The sequence below is a fragment of the Eleginops maclovinus genome, chromosome 21, assembly GCF_036324505.1.
Source record: "Eleginops maclovinus isolate JMC-PN-2008 ecotype Puerto Natales chromosome 21, JC_Emac_rtc_rv5, whole genome shotgun sequence".
Classification (NCBI taxonomy): Eukaryota; Metazoa; Chordata; class Actinopteri; order Perciformes; family Eleginopidae; genus Eleginops; species Eleginops maclovinus.
In genome coordinates this window covers 72,501-92,475 of record NC_086369.1, presented here as the reverse complement: position 1 = coordinate 92,475, position 19,975 = coordinate 72,501, and the positions used below count along the sequence as shown (strand labels likewise).

Below are 19,975 nucleotides of genomic sequence, written 5' to 3'. Positions count from 1 at the left end.
TTTTTTAAATCTTTATTTGTCTAAATTTTCTGCAAACAAACAGAAAGTGTGTCGTACATTTTAAGCAGCAGATGATGTGTTTATTATTTATCATAATTACTACCAACTCTTTATCTCTGCTAACTGTGCCGGTGTTTGTTTTAGGGGATGGTTCTTTTATTTTGAAATCTGCAGCACTGATAACACTCCTCTCAGGTAAAGGTGAAACTGTATCTGCTTTATGAAATACCTATACTTAAATATTAAAATATGAACTCAACTCTGAAGACAGTCCTTCAGCGCCACCTGCTGGAAAAAACACCGAGATTTAATAAATAATCTCCATAAAAAACATGTATTCAATTAAAACTGGAATAACTCTTTCATTTTCAGCACATTTTTAATAGTAGTATTCTTCTTTATTTCATTTAAATCTAATATTTTTTTTGCTTCAAGGACTTTTTGGTTTTTTTAAAATATGTGTTTAAAATATAGTTTATGTGCAGTCTATATTAATATATTAACACAAGCATGATGTATTTAAATAAAAGGAAAATAAATAACACGAGTCAGATCTAAGGAAATGCTGCTGTCTAGTGGTGAAGAGTGTGAACTACACACTTTTAGACTTAAACATAAATATTTAGCTGCTAAATGTTATTATTATTATCATAATTAATGTCAATATTTTTTTACTTGGTTTTGCAAAACTTAAAAATTAATGTCATTTGGAGGTTTAAATGAAAAAAAAGAAACAAAAGTACCAAAAAAATTTTGCATAAAAAATCTATAAACAGCCTAATAATAATTAAAAAATAAAATTTTAAACATAAAAATATAAAAAATAAATAAATTTAAAAATAAATATAATAATAATTTAAAAAAAATAAAATAAAAATAATAAAATAAAAATAATAAAATTAACTATAATAATAAAAATAAAATATAATATAAAATAAATTAAAAAATAATAATAATAAAAAAATAAAAATTTAATAAAATATAATAATATAAAATATAATAATATTAATATTAAAATAAAAAAATAATATTAAAATAAAAATAAAATAAAAATATAAAAATATAATTTAAAATATAATAATATTTAAAATTAATATAAAAACTATAATAAAAAAATAAACAATAATAACTATAATAATATTAAATAAAATAATAAAATATATAATTAAAAAAAAATTTAAAAAAAAAAATTAAAAAAAAATAAAAAATAATAATCAAAAAAAAATAATAAAAAATTTTAATAAAAAACTTAAAATACAAAAAAAAAACTATTAATAATAAACTTTAATATAAACTATAATAATAATAAATATAATAAAATAAACTATAAAAAAATAAAAAATAAAATAAAAAATAAAAAAAAAAAAATAAAAAACAAAAAAAAAACAAATAAAAAAAACAAAAAAAAAAAAAAAAAAAAAAATAAAAAACTAAATAAAAAAAAAAAAAAAAAAAACTTTTAATAATAAAAATTTATAATAATAAAAAACAAAAATAAAAACTTATAATAATAAAAAATAAAAAATAAAAAAAAAAAATAATAAAAACAAAAAAAAAAAAAAAAAAAAATAAAAAAAATAAAATATAATAAAAAAAAAAAACTATAATATAAAATTAAAAAAAATAATAAACAAAATAAAATAAAAAAATAAAAAAAAATTGATAAAATAAAATATAAAATAAATTTTAAAAATAAAATTTTAAACTAAATAATAAACATAAATTAATAATAAATAAAATAAAAAAAAAAAAAATATATAATAAAAAATAAAAAAATAAATAAACATAAAAAAAAACAAAAAAAAAACTAAAATAATAAAAACTAAATTTTAAAATTTTATTAATAATACAATTTTTGTTTTATACTTTTTGTATATTTTTTATTACTTTTTTTTACTTTTTTTTTTATATTTTTTTATACTGTTTTTTTTTTCTTGTTTTATTTTTATTTTTTTTACTTTTTTTTTATACTTTTTTACTTTTTTTTTTAAAAATTATTATACTTTTTTATAGTACTTTTTTATACTTTTTTTTATTTCTTTTTTTTTATACTTTTTTTAATTTTTATATATTTAAAAAATATAATTTTTTTTTTTTAATTTTTTTTTATTTTTTTTTTTTTTTAATTTTTTTAAACTTTTTTAATTTTTATTATACTTTTTTACTTTTTTATTATTTTTTTTATACTTTTTTTTTTTTTTTTTTTTATAATTGGGTTTAGATTGTTGTGTGTATTGTTTGTAGTGTAGTACTTGTTGTGTAGTACTTGTTGTGTTGTGTAGTACTTGTTGTGTAGTACTTGTTGTGTAGTGCAGTACTTGTAGTGTAGTGCAGTACTTGTTGTGTAGTGTAGTACTTGTTGTGTAGTATAGTACTTGTTGTGTAGTACTTGTGTAGTGCAGTACTTGTTGTGTAGTGCAGTACTTGTTGTGTAGTGCAGTACTTGTTGTGTAGTGCAGTACTTGTTGTGTAGTACTTGTAGTGTAGTGCAGTACTTGTAGTGTAGTGCAGTACTTGTTGTGTAGTGTAGAATACTTGTTGTGTAGTGCAGTACTTGTAGTGTAGTACTTGTAGTGTAGTACTTGTAGTGCAGTACTTGTAGTGTAGTGCCAGTACTTGTTGTGTAGTGCAGTTCTTGTAGTGTAGTGCAGTACTTGTTGTGTAGTACTTGTTGTGTAGTGCAGTACTTGTAGTGTAGTGCAGTACTTGTTGTGTAGACTTGTTGTGTATTGCAGTACTTGTAGTGTAGTCCAGTACTTGTTGTGTATGCAGTACTTGTAGTGTAGTCCAGTACTTGTTGTGTAGTACTTGTTGTGTAGTGCAGTACTTGTAGTGTAGTGCAGTACTTGTTGTGTAGTACTTGTTGTGTATTGCAGTACTTGTAGTGTAGTGCAGTACTTGTTGTGTAGTACTTGTTGTGTATTGCAGTACTTGTAGTGTAGTCCAGTACTTGTTGTGTATTGCAGTACTTGTAGTGTAGTGCAGTACTTGTTGTGTAGTACTTGTTGTGTAGTGCAGTACTTGTAGTGTAGTGCAGTACGTACTTGTAGTGTAGTGCAGTACTTGTAGTGTAGTGCAGTACTTGTTGTGTAGTGCAGTACTTGTTGTGTAGTGCAGTACTTGTAGTGTAGTGCAGTACTTGTTGTGTAGTGCAGTACTTGTTGTTGGCCTGTTTGTTGTTGAACAGTACGTCACGTGTTTCATGCAAACAGGTGAAAGTTTGTTTGGGACGTGACACAGAGCTCTTGTCTCTGGTGGTACTGCACGCGCTCTGCTGTCTGCCGTCACCACGTGGGAGGGGTCTCTAATAGCTGCAACCGGACCTGCAGCTCCACAGTCAGCAGAGCAGGACCGGCCCCCTCTCCACCTGCAGCCCGGGGACAGAGCCTGAATCCCGGGGAGGAGAGCATGATGAACGGCCTGCAGGAGGAAGAGGAGGAGGAAGGTCTGGAGGACGATGAGGATTCGTCTCAACTGGAGAGGTTTATGAAGGACCGAAGGAGAGCCAAGTCTCTTCCCGCGCTGCTGCTCGGTTCTCCCGGTAACAACGGTCCGAAGCGCGTAAAGTTCGCGGACTCCATGGGTCTGAACCTGGCCAGCGTGAAGACCTTCAGCTCGCTGGAGGAACCAAGGATCCCCAACAAGGTGTTGTCCCGCCACAAGAGCTTCCCACCCCCCCAGCATGACTTCCTGAGCGACCTGTGCCAGAGCTTCAAACTCGGCCTGGACTTGGAGCGCCGCGCGCAGCGACTCCGCGTCGGTCTGGAGAGGGTCACCGTCACCAGATTCGATGTTCGGGGGCAGATCCGGGTCCTGTGCGGCTGCAGGGACCGGGAGGTCGGGGTGAGATACACCTTCAACAGCTGGCTCTCCTACGTGGACGCGCAGGCGCTGCCCGTGGCCGCCGCGGACCAGCCGGATCGCTTCGAGTTCACCGTGTACACCCCCCCCTTCATGGAGCCCGGGTCCGCGGTGCACTTCGCTGTGTATCTACGGGGGGAGGAAGGGGAGTTCTGGGACAACAACGAGGGGAAGAACTACACCCTGCATTACCGCAGCAACAGGCCGTTTGTCAGCGCGCCCTCCAACGCTATAACCACACTATAACTCTGTGGGGGAAAGGCTTTCTATTCCAGCCCCACAAATCTGCTGAATAAAACCCACCCTGAGTTGTGGAGGGGTCTTTTCTGAGATTAGGAAACTGGACTCTGCTCAGCTTCAGGTTTCTTTGAATAATGAAGGACCCTCCTGATATAGAGCCGAGGCTGCTTGTATTTCTGCAGATGTCCCTGGATCCTCGCTGGAGTGGTTCTGGTCCGGCTGGGTATTTGTTCCCTCTTTAAGGAAATCTGCAGCTTCAGTGTCAACAACCTCCTGGACGTTTTGGAGCTGTTGTCTCTGTCTGAGCTCGGGAATCCATCTGGAATGTAAACCCCCACAAACACAAGTTATATTCCTGTTCCTGAAGACACTTCTGTAATCAAAGATAATTTACCAAAGCACTGAAGTGTTTGAGGAGGGGATTCCTGTTGTTCTGTGAGGGACAAACATGTCAACAACAAGCTGTTCTGTTCAACAGTCAGATTGTAAACAGAAACAGATGTTTTTAAGAAGCTTTAAAGGATCATGTCTGTTTTAATCCTGCAGAGGATACATGTTTCCATTCGTTGTTGCATTATGATTGTTTGGAAAGTTTAAAAATAAAATATGAATGAATGACTTGTTGAAACGGTGCATGCAGCACGTTAAAATGAGTCTGGTTTTTATTTCCTGGGTAGATGTGATTTCAGATTTTAATTCATCCATTCAGCTGATTTTAACTTCCAGTTCTTCAGATACATTCAGTGTTCCTGCTGAAACCTGCAGGTTTGAATCCCTGCAACAAAGCAGATACACCTTTTCAAAGCATTTAGAAAGTCATGTTTTATTAACTCAAACAATCAATTCTGCTTCAAATCAGAGGAATAATACCTGAGCAGAAAAAGGTTTGAATAATACAACAAAATAAGAAAGAACATTTCAAAATAAAAGCTTTTGATAAAATAGTTTTAAAAATGTTGGCATGTTTCAAAAAGAAAAAACATCTAAACTAAATGTTGGGAGAAAAAGAAAATATAAAACCTTTTTCAAACTGAACTTAATAAATAAAACTGTCGGTTTTTCAACTTTTTAAAAATGTTTCCAGCCTATTGAACTACTTTATTTAGAAAGTAAATACGACTCTGCAAGTCATGAGTGTATTTAGCAAACACTAATTGTGCATGAGCAGCCAGTGTGTGCGTGTGCGCGCGTCTCTGTCTGTCTGTGTGTGTGTGAGACAAAGGTCAGCGAGATGTTTCTGTGTGCAGACCTTAGGAAACGTGTTTGTCTAACACTGCGGGTCAGAGCGGTTTCAGGGTCAAACGCTCTGTGTTACAGAATTACAGAAATGAGAAAATTGGGTAAAGTCGAAATACTTCAAATCTAATAAAAGAGCAGAACTTTCTCCAGAATAAATCCGAGATGACGGAACATTGAGACAAAACGCACAAAGCAAAATCCTCTCCTGAAATATGGATTTTGGATGAATCTCATTTGTCGTATTTGCAGTCTGAAGTCCTTCTATGACCACGCACGAAGCGTCCTCAGTGTGTGACAGCAAACACCACTGATTGAGCAAGCTGATCCTTTACACCTCTCTGTGTGTGTGTGTGTGTGTGTGTGTGTGTGTGTGTGTGTGTGTGTCTTGGCTCCTTCATCTTCATCCAAAAACAAACGCACCTCCTCTGCTGCAACATTATTACGCTAACAGTCCAGCAGTGGCTCCAATCCCCCCTCCCCATTGCTCCCCGGGCGCTGCACGATAGCTGCCCACTGCTCCTAGTACTAGGATGGGTCAAATGCAGAGGACTAATTTCACTGTGTGTGCTCTGCTGTGTGCATGTATGTGACTAATAAAGAGGGTTTCATCCTCCCATTCTATCTATCTATCATTATTACGCTATCACGCTGCCAAGGGTCTTTCACCACATTCCACCACACACACCCAGTGTGCTGACACTAGATGGAAAATGAATGGTGTGCAGGAAGTCATTTAGGTGTTAACAGTGTTGTTGGGTAACGTCTTTATTTCCATCAGAAGGGAGAACAGTAATCATAATCCACACATTTCATTTGGATTCAGTTTCACAGCTTCTGCGTGGATTCCAACCTCCAACGGGACAAAGACTACATTACCCAGAGTTCTTTGAGGTGTACATTTTCAAACAGGATGAAATGTGCTGAAACTTTGCACTTCTAGGATTATTATTATAACCCACAAACATCAGTCCCTCTGGCCTCTGATAGCATATATTTTTAATAATAATTTCATTCATTTATTGTCAGTATCCGTCAGAGAGCTAGTTGTTAAAAGAATATCATAAAGATTAAACGTTGTATCTACTAGATGATCACATGACTGATGGACTGATGGACTGAGGACTAAATAATCATCAACATGTGCATTTACTCACACAGGAGGCTTCAAACTGTCTGAGGTCACTGAATCAACTCAATCACTGCTGCATGCAAGAAAAACCCAACCCAGCTCCTCTCGCTCCACATCTCCCATAATGCACTTCACTCCTCCACCTGCTGTGTTCTGCGTCAAAGAGGAGGCGTGTCAGTCTGTGATGTCACTTCCTGTCAGTTCTCCAGCACGCTCTTCTGGGCCTCGAACATCCTCCCGATGGAGACCTGCAGAGACAGAAGCACCTTCATCAGGTCTGTGTGTGTGTGTCAATATTATCAGATCTGTTGTTAAATCATAAAAGAGCCAATTACAGTTCATCATCGATCTCCTTCCGACAGTGAACATGACCAAATATCACACACACACACACACACACACACACACACACACACACACACACACACACACACACACACACACACACACACTGTTCTGAACATGCTGAGTGTAAACACAGACAGAGTACACGGTGAAGGTACACACTCTGAAGTACTGCGAGTACAAATACAGGGTCAACACTGTGAGAACTATCCATATCCAAACATGCAACAACAATCTGTAAAATATGTGAAAAATGTCTAAAGAAATGTGAAGGATTATTAAAAATATCACAAAACATTTGAGAAAAAGTAAAATATTATATAAAATATCATGAAGTGTTGTAAAACGTTTTTAAAATATATTTATGTATATCTTTTTTGATATGCATAAATATATTATTTATTTAACTATAAATTACACAAGGTAATATTTCAGTGAGACGTGGTGTCACCCCCTCCACCACCAGAGGGCGCTGTCGCTCCACAGGTAAATACCCAGCATGCTCTCCTCTATAATAACTTATTCTGCCGTCAGCCCCGTCCCCCCCTCCTGTGTGTGTAGCGTCCTGGTTGGCTGCAGCATGGCGTATGAGGGAGGGGGGCGGGTCTCGCTCTCAGCCAATCAGCAGTCAGTGTGGGCGGGGGCTCATGTAAATTGCTGCGGCGAGGCTCCTAACAAAGAGAACCTCTTCACACTGAATATTAAACATGACTCTCCAGACGCCAGAGTAACCGAGAAGGAGCAGCAGGTCAGCGTCTGATGGAGCAAGGCATGCTGGGATATTGAGCCCGTGTCTCCCCTGTATCAGAGTGGATGTCAGATATGAGACGGACCTAACGAGCTCCTGTTTCTTCCTGTCTTTCCACAAAGACAAACCGACAGGAAGGAAAGAAGTAGGACCGGCCTGCTCTTACAGAAATCAAAGAGACGCAGAGCAGACATGCTGAATCACTACAGGAAGAGACACCATGACCACGGAGAGATGCATAACTGAGCCAAACCAGAGGCAAAGTGACGCTCAAAAGAGACACACATGAACACGAGAAGAAACAAGTACAGAGCAGAGACTCAAAGAGATGAACAAAACTTCAACTGAGACTCAACACTAAGGAGCCGACAACTCAGGGCCTCGCTGAGATCCAGAGAAACTAACACGTGACAAATCAGTGAAACGCAAAAGGGGCGGGGCTTGTTCACACAATGCCTCTGATGCGCGCACACACACACACACACACACACACACACACACACACACACACACACACACACACACACACACACACACACACACACACACACACACACACACACACACACACACACACACACACACACCTTAAAGAAGGATCAATGGGATTTTACTCGCCCCTCTTTCTCTGTGTGTGTGTGAGAGACCTTGGAAGTGTCTTGTACTTTAAGTCTCTTTAAGTCCCGCCCTCTGTCCTAACAAACTCGTTAGCCCGTCTTGTTAATGGACCCTTCCTAGGAGCACTGGTCACACCAACATGACCAGCAGTGATGGAGCAGGGGTTATACTGGTTCCTGTGGGGGTGAACTGAGCTGCTGGTCCACTGAATGGCCAGAGAGTATGTGAGAGCAGAAACACAAAGTGTGTGTGTGAGAGCAGAAACACAAAGTGTGTGAGAGCAGAAACACAGTGTGTGTGAGAGCAGGAACACAGAGTGTGTGTGAGCAGGAACACAGAGTGTGTGTGAGAGCAGAAACACAGAGTGTGTGAGAGCAGGAACACAGAGTGTGTGTGAGCAGGAACACAGAGTGTGTGTGAGAGCAGAAACACAGAGTGTGTGTGAGAGCAGAAACACAGAGTGTGTGTGAGAGCAGAAACACAGTGTGTGTGAGAGCAGGAACACAGAGAGTGTGTGAGAGCAGAAACACAGTGTGTGTGAGAGCAGAAACACAGTGTGTGTGAGAGCAGGAACACAGAGTGTGTGTGAGCAGGAACACAGAGTGTGTGTGAGAGCAGAAACACAGTGTGTGTGTGTGAGAGCAGGAACACAGAGTGTGTGAGAGCAGAAACACAGTGTGTGTGTGTGAGAGCAGAAACACAGAGTGTGTGAGAGCAGGAACACAGAGTGTGTGAGAGCAGAAACACAGTGTGTGTGTGTGAGAGCAGAAACACAGAGTGTGTGAGAGCAGAAACACAGTGTGTGTGAGAGCAGGAACACAGAGTGTGTGTGAGCAGGAACACAGAGTGTGTGTGAGAGCAGAAACACAGAGTGTGTGTGAGAGCAGAAACACAGAGTGTGTGTGAGAGCAGAAACACAGAGTGTGTGAGAGCAGAAACACAGAGTGTGTGTGTGTGTGTGTGTGTGTGTATGTGTGTGTGTGTGTGTGACAAAGGTCAGTGACGAGTCCTGGCTGCAGAGGGACGAGTCCCGGCTGCAGAGAGACGAGTCCCAACTTCAGAGATACGAGTCCCGGCTGCAGAGGGACGAGTCCCAACTTCAGAGATACCAGTCCCGGCTGCAGAGGGACGAGTCCCGGCTGCAGAGGGACGAGTCCCGGCTGCAGAGAGACGAGTCCCAACTTCAGAGATACGAGTCCCGCCTGCAGAGGGACGAGTCTCGGCTGCAGAGGGACGAGTCTCGGCTGCAGAGAGACGAGTCCCGGCTGCAGAGGGACGAGTCCTGGCTGCAGAGAGACGAGTCCCGGCTGCAGAGCGACGAGTCTCGGCTGCAGAGAGACGAGTCCCAACTTCAGAGATACGAGTCCCGCCTGCAGAGGGACGAGTCTCGGCTGCAGAGGGACGAGTCTCGGCTGCAGAGGGACGAGTCCCGGCTGCAGAGAGACGAGACCCGCCTGCAGAGAGACGAGTCCCGGCTGCAGAGAGACGAGTCCCGGCTGCAGAGGGACGAGTCTTGGCTGCAGAGAGACGAGTCCCGGCTGCAGAGGGACGAGTCCCGGCTGCAGAGGGACGAGTCTTGGCTGCAGAGGGACGAGTCCCGGCTGCAGAGGGACGAGTCCCGGCTGCAGAGGGACGAGTCCCGGCTGCAGAGAGACGAGTCCCAACTTCAGAGATACGAGTCCCAGCTGCAGAGGGAAGAGTCTCGGCTGCAGAGGGACGAGTCCCGGCTGCAGAGAGACGAGTCCCAGGCTTCAGAGGGACGAGTCCCAACTTCAGAGATACGAGTCCCGCCTGCAGAGGGACGAGTCTCGGCAGCAGAGGGACGAGTCTCGGCTGCAGAGGGACGAGACCCGCCTGCAGAAAGACGAGTCCCGGCTGCAGAGAGACGACTCCCGGCTGCAGAGGGACGAGTCCCGGCTGCAGAGAGATGAGTCCCCAGAGATACGAGTCCCCAGAGATACGAGTCCCCAGAGGGACGAGTCCCGGCTGCAGAGAGACGAGTCCCGGCTGCAGAGGGACGAGTCCCGGCTGCAGAGAGACGAGTCCCGCCTTCAGAGGGACGAGTCTCGGCTGCAGAGCAACGAGTCTCGGCTGCAGAGAGACGAGTCCCGGCTGCAGAGAGACGAGTCCCAATTTCAGAGATACGAGTCCCGCCTGCAGAGGGACGAGTCTCGGCTGCAGAGGGATGAGTCCCGGCTGCAGAGAGACGAGTCCCAACTTCAGAGATACGAGTCCCGCTTGCAGAGGGACGAGTCTCGGCAGCAGAGGGACGAGTCTCGGCTGCAGAGGGACGAGTCTCGGCTGCAGAGGGACGAGTCTCGGCTGCAGAGGGACGAGTCTCGGCTGCAGAGAGACGAGTCTCGGCTGCAGAGGGACGAGTCTCGGCTGCAGAGGGACGAGGGACGAGTCTCGGCTGCAGAGGGACGAGTCTCGGCTGCAGAGGGACGAGTCTCGGCTGCAGAGCTCCACTTTCAGTCAAGTCAGCTTCACATCATGAAGCTGATGTCAGGTAGCACTGCTTCAGACCCCTGGTTCCTGTCGTCCTCTTTCCTTCCCTCCTCTCCTCTTTCCTTCCCTTCCTCTCCTCTTTCCTTCCCTTCCTCTCCTCTTTATTATTCCTGCGTCTGCTTTATAACAACCATCCAGAACTATTCTGGGTATCGACCCATCCTCCTCTCTCTCTGAGTCCCTGATCGCTAACTCTCACTCTCTCTACCAGTTCATGCTGATAACACTGCAGGAGTAATACTGGAAACCATTGAAACCATCATGCATTTCCTCCGTTACTACATTTAGCATGCACACAAGTGTCCTTTCCTACTCTACATCATGCATGCCACATGAATGCAGCCTTTCACTGAAACACACACACACACACACACCCCCCCCCCGGGCTGTGATCTCCCGTTTCAGTCCGTCGCGCTGAGAGACGTGGAGGCGGAGGAGGATGAAACGGGAGGAAGAGGGCACTGCTTCTAAATTGCTGGAGTTGTTACGCTTGCATTGTTCTCTCCCTTTCCTCCAATTTCCTCCTCACTTCTGCTCCTCCTCTTCAACGCTTCTCCTCCTTTTCCTCCTCTTCCTCTGTTGTTCTTCAGACTCAGAGGAGCACTGGGATAGATATCATCGATTGTTTGGCAGGATTCACACAGAAGTCGACGAGTGTTTCTGCCTCACTGTCCAACATTTACTCCTGACATTTCTCTCCATCTCTAACTCTTTAACCCCAGAGTGAAACACGGAGATAAAAAAAGAAATATTTAGCTCTTACTTCTTTCAGGATTTAGACAAAAGTTTCCAAAATATCTGAGGTGTGTTTCTGCAGCGATTGGAGAAAGTTGCCCCAACCGATGCAAAAACACACGTCAGCTTTACGGGAAGCCTTTGTCTGAATCCTGCAGGAAGTGTGTGGGATATACTTCATGCAGACATGTTTAATCCTCATGTTTCCCCTGGGTTAAAAGCAGTGGTAATGTGAAGGAAAGGGTTGTTTTAGTTTGTGATGAAGGAGAAATGTGCACGTCACAAACTAAAGAAATCTGCATCAAATTCCTGCAAAAACACTCGTCAACTTTTGTCTAAATCCTGCCAAAAAGAAAGGATATTTATTTTATAAAGACATGTTTTTCTCTGGGTTTAAAGAGGAAACATGGATTCAATTTGGTGCAGATTTCTCCTAATCGACGTCCTCTTCCTCCACCTAACCCTCCAGATGTCTGCCTCTTGTCACACACTACTACAGCACGCTCCTCTCTAAACTACGCCCCCTCTGTTGTCAGATTAATCCCTAACAGAGAGAGCGGTGCGTTCAGGACCCGTAGGAGTCTGGTGTCATCACCCTGCAGAGGATGGAAAACTCTGACTTCAATAGAGTGTCTGTTCCAGAGGATGGATGGAGGGGAGGGGGGGGGGCTCTGAACCACAGAGTGACTCAGGGAGAGGGTCCTGCTCTCACTGACAGACGCAGGTCACAGAGAGAAAGCCATGTGAATAAAACAGAGAACTGTGAGGTTTATAAAAACTCTCAAATAAAACTGTGGAGAACTCCAGCTGAACACACCTCTTATTTCTTATACATGTTATTTTATTGTTTTTATTACAATTATAATTTATATATTATTATATATAATATATAATAATATATAATTATATATTATATATTATTATATATTATATATATATTAATAATTATATATATAATTATATTATATTATATATTTATATAATTATATATATAAATATAATTATATATATTTATATATAATTATATATAATTATATATATAATATATATAATTATATATAATTATATATTATATATATAATAATATATATAATTATATATTATATATATAATTATATATATAATTATATATTATATATATAATTATATATATAATATATAATTATATATATATAATTATATATTATATATATAATTTATATATATATATAATATATAATTATTAATATATATATAATAATATATATAATTATATATTATATAATTATATATATTATTATATATATATTAATAATTATATATATAATTATTAATATATATATAATTATTATATATATATTAATAATTATATATATAATTATTAATATATATATAATAATATATATAATTATATAATATATAATTATATATAATTATATATATTATATATATAATTATATATAATTATATATATATATATAATTATATATATAATATATATAATTATATATATTATATATATAATTATATATAATTATATATATATATATAATTATATATATAATATATATAATTATATATAATTATATATATAATATATATAATTATATATATAATTATATATATTATATATATAATTATATATATAATATATATATATAATATATATATTATTATATATATTATATATATAATTATATATATATATAATTATATATATTATTATATATATATAATTATATATATAATTATATATATATATAATATATATATTATATATATATAATATATATAATTATATATATATATAATTATATGTATTATTATATATATATAATTATATATATAATTATATATATATATAATTATATATATTATTATATATATATTAATAATTATATATATAATTATTAATATATATATAATAATACATATAATTATATATCATACTTTACATTTAATATTAAAGGTATTATTATTACTATTATTTTGTTGATTAACCTGATTTTCTTTATATTTGATGCTGTTTTTTTACTGCAATAAATTACTCTTAATTTATTATTATGGAGTTTATTTACCTGACTTACTATCCATCACCTCCTCTGCTATAGTTTCTCCTCCCCTCACTTCAACTGTCCTGACTTCACATTGCCTTCTGCAGTCAATGAATTTCATCATGCAGAGTGTGTGTGTGTGTGTGTGTGCCATCATTGCATCACACACAGACTTCTAAGAATACAAGGAAAACTAACAAACAGAAAGATGTCAGAAAACGACACCACCGAAGAAGAAGCTAGCAGCTCTTTATGGTTTAATATCCTTTAAGCTAAATATGGAAATACATCTCTAAAATCTAATAAAAACACTTCCAACACGTTAAGTACCAAAGCAATCTGAAGGAAGCACCTTCTACATTTAGGACTCTTCTGAATTATTACTCAATGTAAAACGTCAGAACGACTTATTAAACCTTTCATTTCTTTCCTCTGAGGTAAAACTGCATTTTATTCTCTTGAAAGGCTCTGCTGAGCTCAGAACGCTATTGGCTATAATGTCCATATAGCATCCAAACTGAAGCCTCTGATTGGCCAAGGTGAAGAAGCCTCTTCTATAACACCTATAGGATGTGAATGGTGTGCCACAGCGATCTGCTGTCGGTCCTCAACAGTTTTAAATTGCATGTGAATACACATGATTCTAACAAGAACAAAATGGAGCTCTATGCAGACGACCCACTGGTTTATCCTTCAGAGGTTTCTATCAAACACTCTGAACTGGTTTCTGCTGCATGCAGGAGTTTCTCTCTCTAAACTATATGGAGTAACAATAAATAACAGGGTTTTTAAGGACTTTTTCTGACTCAAAACGTTGGTGCACATTTTTTTCTGTTGTTTTGTTTTTAGATATAAGCCATGAAGAAGTAATAAAAGAGGTCAAATGAAGCAGTGACTGCTCGGCTTTGCTGTCCTCTCACAGTGTGTACAGAAACTCCTGCTTTCTCCAGAATATAAAGTGGAAACACCGATCTTAATGACGGCTTTCACTGCAACACCACCTGACTGCAGTCCAAATGAAGCGGGTAAATCTTTCACATGAAGCCGCCTCGCTGATACATCCATGTTAGGATCAGATCATATTAACTTGGACTCTCCAGACTCTGAGCTCTGGCTCTGAGGAAGACGAGGTGCTGTTCACTCCACCTGAGGTATGTACAGGTGTAACAGCAGCTTTTAAGGCGGGGGGGATTTCTGGAGATGGAGGCAGGAAGCCGGGATCTCACAGATGAAGAGAGGGGAAGGGTACGAGGAAGAGGAGGAAGATGCCCTACTTTCCAGGCTTTCCCCAAATCCCCTCACCTCCTAACTCTGATCCTCTGTAGGAGTGATATTGGTTTGGTGTTTGTAAGAGTTTAAAATCCAATATAATATCAGAGCAGCAGCATCTACAGATTACAGGGGGGGGGGGGTTACAGCGGCATCAGGGAGGGGGTACAGGGGCCTCAGGGAGGGGGTGCAGGGGCCTCAGGGAGGGGGTGCAGGGGCCTCAGGGAGGGGGTGCAGGGGCATCAGGGAGGGGGTGCAGGGGCCTCAGGGAGGGAGGGGGTGCAGGGGCATCAGGGAGGGAGGGGGTGCAGGGGCATCAGGGAGGGGGTGCAGGGGCATCAGGGAGGGGGTGCAGGGGCATCAGGGAGTTCACAGAGAACATTTAATCAATATTTCTTAAACCTGGCCGATGCAAAATGTCAAAAAATATTTGTAAAAAGTCTGGATCATTATTTAATTATTACATCTCTGAAAAATACACACACACACACACACACACACACACACACACACACACACACACACACACACACACACACACACACACACACACACACACACACACACACACACACACACACACACACACACACACACACACACACACAGGGAAACAAGGGGTGTGTGTGTGTACCTGTCTCTGTATCACAGCCAGTGTTTTCTGTCCCTCCGTCACCAGTCTCTCCACCATCTGTGGATCCGTCTCTGTCGAGTTGGCCCTGAACGCATCACGCACCCGCTGCACCGCATACTTCCTGCAGCACGCACACACACACACACACACACACACACACACACACACACACACACACACACACACACACACACACACACACACACACACACACACACACACACACACACACACACACACACACACACACACACACACACACACACACACACACACACACACACACACACACACACACACACACACACACACACACACACACACACACACACACACACACCACACACACACACACACCTATTAGAGAACAGGAAGTGATCATTGCCTAAAGTTTTGATCATCTCATTACAGCTGGCACACACTCTAATGTGTGTGTGACCTTGAGGAAGTTACTGCCCTGCAATTTATATCCTCAGTGTGTGTGTGTGTGTGTGTGTGTGTGTGTGTGTGTGTGTGTGTGTGTGTGTGTGTGTGTGTGTGTCTCACTAAAGATTTAAGAGAGAAGCAGTAAAAGTGTGATGATCAGATGTACATGCTGCCATTAAATAAAGGAGACAAGGACATGAGGGAGGAGGAGAGGAGAGGAAGGAGGAGAGGACATGAGGAAGGAAGAGAGGACATGAGGAAGGAAGAGAGGACATGAGGGAGGAGGAGAGGAGAGGAAGGAGGAGAGGACATGAGGAAGGAAGAGAGGACATGAGGGAGGAGGAGAGGAGAAAGGAGGAGAGGACATGAGGAAGGAAGAGAGGACATGAAGGAGGAGTAGAGGAGAGGAAGGACGAGAGGACATGAGGGAGGAGAGGAGAAAGGAGGAGAGGACATGAGGAAGGAGGAGAGGACATGAAGAGGAGTAGAGGAGAGGAAGGGGGAGAGGACATGAGGGAGGAGGAGAGGAGAAAGGAGGAGAGGACATGAAGAAGGAGGAGAGGACATGAGGAAGGAAGATAGGACATGAGGGAGGAGGAGAGGAGAAAGGAGGAGAGGACATGAGGGAGGAGGAGAGGAGAAAGGAGGAGAGGACATGAGGAAGGAAGAGAGGACATGAAGGAGGAGTAGAGGAGAGGAAGGAGGAGAGGACATGAGGGGAGGAGTAGAGGAGAAAGGAGGAGAGGACATGAGGAAGGAGGAGAGGACATGAAGGAGGAGTAGAGGAGAGGAAGGAGGAGGAGAGGAGAAAGGAGGAGAGGACATGAGGGAGGAGGAGAGGAGAAAGGAGGAGAGGACATGAGGAAGGAGGAGAGGACATGAAGGAGGAGTAGAGGAGAGGACATGAGGGGAGGAGTAGAGGAGAGGAAGGAGGAGAGAGGACATGAGGAAGGAGGGAGGAGGAGAGGAGAGGAAGGAGGGAGGGTCTCCTATTCTCATTTTTTTTCCAACCAGAAACACAGCGACAAGCACTTCAAAATAAAGCGTTTCCTGGATTACAAAATGAGATCCGTTATTAAGAGACAACACTTTGGATGACGGACATGGGTTCTCTACGACTCGTTTAAAGGAGGGGCTTCAGCTTTAACGTTTGAGGAGAGGAAGCTGCTAAAAAACCAAACACTTTGTGAAACTGTTTCAATAACCGACTGAGTGTGTGTGTGTGCGTGTGGTTTACATCTCCTCTAAATCATCAGTGTTTACCCTGAATGTCATCCCTGTGCTCCTCCTCTCTAAACGTCTACTCCTCCTGCAGCTCTTCATCTGGTTTCTCTTCTCCAATTGTTAGAGCCATTCTTGGTTTAGACCATTTAGATTTATTTTTGTATTCTGTTTGGAATATTATTAGTTATTGAATAACTTATTTAATGATATATCTTAGTGCGCATGTCTGTGTGCCCTTACATAGCGGGGCAACCCCACACAGCGGGGCCTCAGACGGAGCCATAATGTTTTTGACCGTGCTCTTTTTGTAATTGTTTGGACACGGAGACATACCTTTTATTTTAAGTTAAAACAAGAAAGCCTATGTTCGTTTGTATGCCGGATCAACCGAATAAATGTGATTCAACTCGATGATCTCGGTTCGTGTTTTTTGGGAACAAAGAGAGGCGCGTCACGAATCCCGGCATCCCGAGAGTGGCCTTTTAACTCGAAAAGGAAAGGACTAAAACGCCACGACACCAATAAATCCTCCTCTCTTCCCAAACTCTGCTCATGATGCTTTAAATGTGTTTCCTGTTCGCTCTGATCTAATTCTCCTGCAGAGAATTATTAATGTTTCATCCCTCCGAACAGAGCTGTCTGAATCCTGCCAGCACGTCTGCAGCAGGAAGTGCTGCGAGCGGCAGGTTGATTGTAGTCGAGACACAAAATATAAAGAGAGAGCGTCTGGATATCCAGGTCACTGCAACCCATCACTGTGAGGGTTAGGAGGGGAAGCGGTTCAAACAGCTTCATGGTCTTTATTCCTAAAGTAGACACCGCAGCAGGAGACGCAACACTTCCCTAAAACACCTGCAAAATAACGTGTTTTTCTGTATGCATGGTTCGCCAAAAATAATTGGCAAAATTATGTGAAAATAATCAAAAAGAAATCCAAAAAATGATGCATAAAATATGATAAGAAATATGCGAATAAAATGAAGAAGAAATCTGATATGCGACTATGAAACAACTCAGAAATAATCAGTAAAATATTCAAAAGAGAGCAAATATGATATAAAATACGTGAAAAGAACTGTAGAAACATGCAAAACAAATAAGTCTGAAAACGAGTTAAAAGTAATACATCCAACCTGCTGGCAGCTGCTTTATTTATTTATATGCAACATGCCTTCCTACTGATAAATACTGCATGTAATTCTGTGTAGTCTTTGAGGTGTTAAAGGTCTGATGCATGCTGGGACATGTAGGAAAACACAGAATCAGACCGAGGAGCTGAAGCTGCGGTAAGACTGTATTTCCAATAATATAATAGATGTTTGTATTTTATTTTCAGATGTTTGGTTCCTCTCTCCACACATGGGTTTTATTCTATTTGCAAAAGGAGGAGGAAGAGGAGGCTGCTCCCCATCTGGTCGCTCAATAATTCAGTAGCGCAGTAGCGTCTCTCTGAAGTCCGCTCAGAGCGCAGAGTGATGACAGCTGAAAGTGCTGTCCTGAACTCAGCGCACACACACACACACACACACACACACACACACACACACACACACACACACACACACACACACACACACACACACACACACACACACACACAACGAGTTTGTGGCAGTAGAACACGTTTTAAAAGCCTCAAAAGTGTCACAGCTGCAGGAGGGAAATGCAGAAAGAACCTAGAGGCTTCATACACATCCCATAGTGTATATCCCATAACGCTTTAAAGAGTGTTTCAGTATAAAATCCCTTAAACTTTTCCTTTCTTCCTCTGATTTCCAAAAGCTGAATCCACAATAAAACCAAAGCTAACTAAACAAATGCAATGATGATGTTTTTCCAGAGTTTCCACAACAACTGTCTGTCCCCTTCCGCTCTCCACCCTCCCTAAACTCTAACCCTGAACTAAGTATGGAGACGTGAATATAAAATAATAGATTCAACGTTAATCCGATTAGAGTCTGAAGCAAACACTGTTATCTCTGCATGGAGTGTGAGGACACACTGCTACACACACTATCTGATAAACAACAACAAAAACTACAAATCTCAACCACTCTCTGAATCTGGATTACATTATGGATATTATGCAACAAAGTTCTGCACTATGCTTCCTCCTTACTGCACACAGATGAATAAAAAGAATAAATATTGGAAAATGCTAAATTAAATGAAAAATATTCCTAAAATATGCTCAAAATTAAAAAAATATATATAAAGAGAAATGTAAGAAAAATATCCTCCAATTATTAATTTTAAAAACAAATAAAAATAATAACATGTCTGGACAGTTTATCTCAAAAGAGGTATAAAGTGAGACTGAAAAGCTCAATGTCAGCTCCAGAAGAAAGTAGAACTTATTAAAAAGAAGTTCTATATAACAGGGATTCATATAGAATGATGTGATGCCTGACAGCAGTGTGCAGGTATGTATGTTTTTTAAAGCAGGACTTGTTTCTGTAGTTTATCACAGCTATAACCACTGTTCCTCCCCTCACAGGTGCTGTTGTTGTGATGATTGTAGATTAATATAGCAATATTTATTGACTGATAGAAGTATATTTATTCAGATTTGAATGCAGTACTGTATAAAATATGATGTAATATTATCACTTCTCCTTCTGAATCCTCACTTGTGTTGAATGACAGCTGAGGTTCCAGAAAAATACAGATTAAAAGAATATAAAATCAAGGAGTTAAATTAAAAAATGTGCCATGAAAATAAAACAAATTACAAATATGTATATAAGAATACGAAGCTAAAAGGCACGTAAAATACATTTGCACAATACATAATAAAATAGAATCCCATGTGTTGTGTAAGCGTTGAATAACACGTGTCTGATGTAAACATTGCACCCGTTAGCTGCTACATTAGCATCTCCTCCAGTCTTTAATACGTGTATAAATCCTCTCCAGGTGAGTCAGGCTGCTCCTCTCACCTGTAGTTGTATGAGGGGAACTTGTAG

The 19,975-nt window shown here is 40.0% G+C and overlaps 2 protein-coding genes across 2 annotated transcripts in view; one reads left to right on the top strand and one right to left on the bottom strand.

The window, feature by feature from the left end:
• Window positions 1-3,278: 3,278 nt before the first annotated feature.
• ppp1r3g (protein phosphatase 1 regulatory subunit 3G) lies at window positions 3,279-4,766 on the top strand. Its single transcript, XM_063912573.1, has one exon. It carries the CDS (start codon window positions 3,409-3,411, stop codon window positions 4,105-4,107), a length of 699 nt encoding a protein of 232 aa, XP_063768643.1. The 5' UTR covers window positions 3,279-3,408; the 3' UTR covers window positions 4,108-4,766.
• Window positions 4,767-6,089: 1,323 nt separating this feature from the next.
• The window catches only part of LOC134884006 (LYR motif-containing protein 4B), a 14,011-nt gene continuing 125 nt past the window's right edge, over window positions 6,090-19,975 (bottom strand). Inside the window, exons 1-3 of the mRNA XM_063912574.1 lie at window positions 19,949-19,975; window positions 15,360-15,480; window positions 6,090-6,717 (exon numbers count right to left, since the gene is read on the bottom strand). The exon at window positions 19,949-19,975 is cut by the window's right edge and continues 125 nt beyond it. Of these exons, the coding sequence (XP_063768644.1) occupies window positions 6,667-6,717; window positions 15,360-15,480; window positions 19,949-19,975 (199 nt within the window). The 3' untranslated portion in view covers window positions 6,090-6,666. The remainder of the gene's footprint in view (window positions 6,718-15,359; window positions 15,481-19,948) is intronic.

What these genes read in the sequence shown, in the direction of transcription:
- ppp1r3g (XM_063912573.1), top strand. Translation starts at nt 3,409, where the DNA reads ATGATGAACGGCCTGCAGGAGGAAGAGGAGGAGGAAGGTCTGGAGGAC.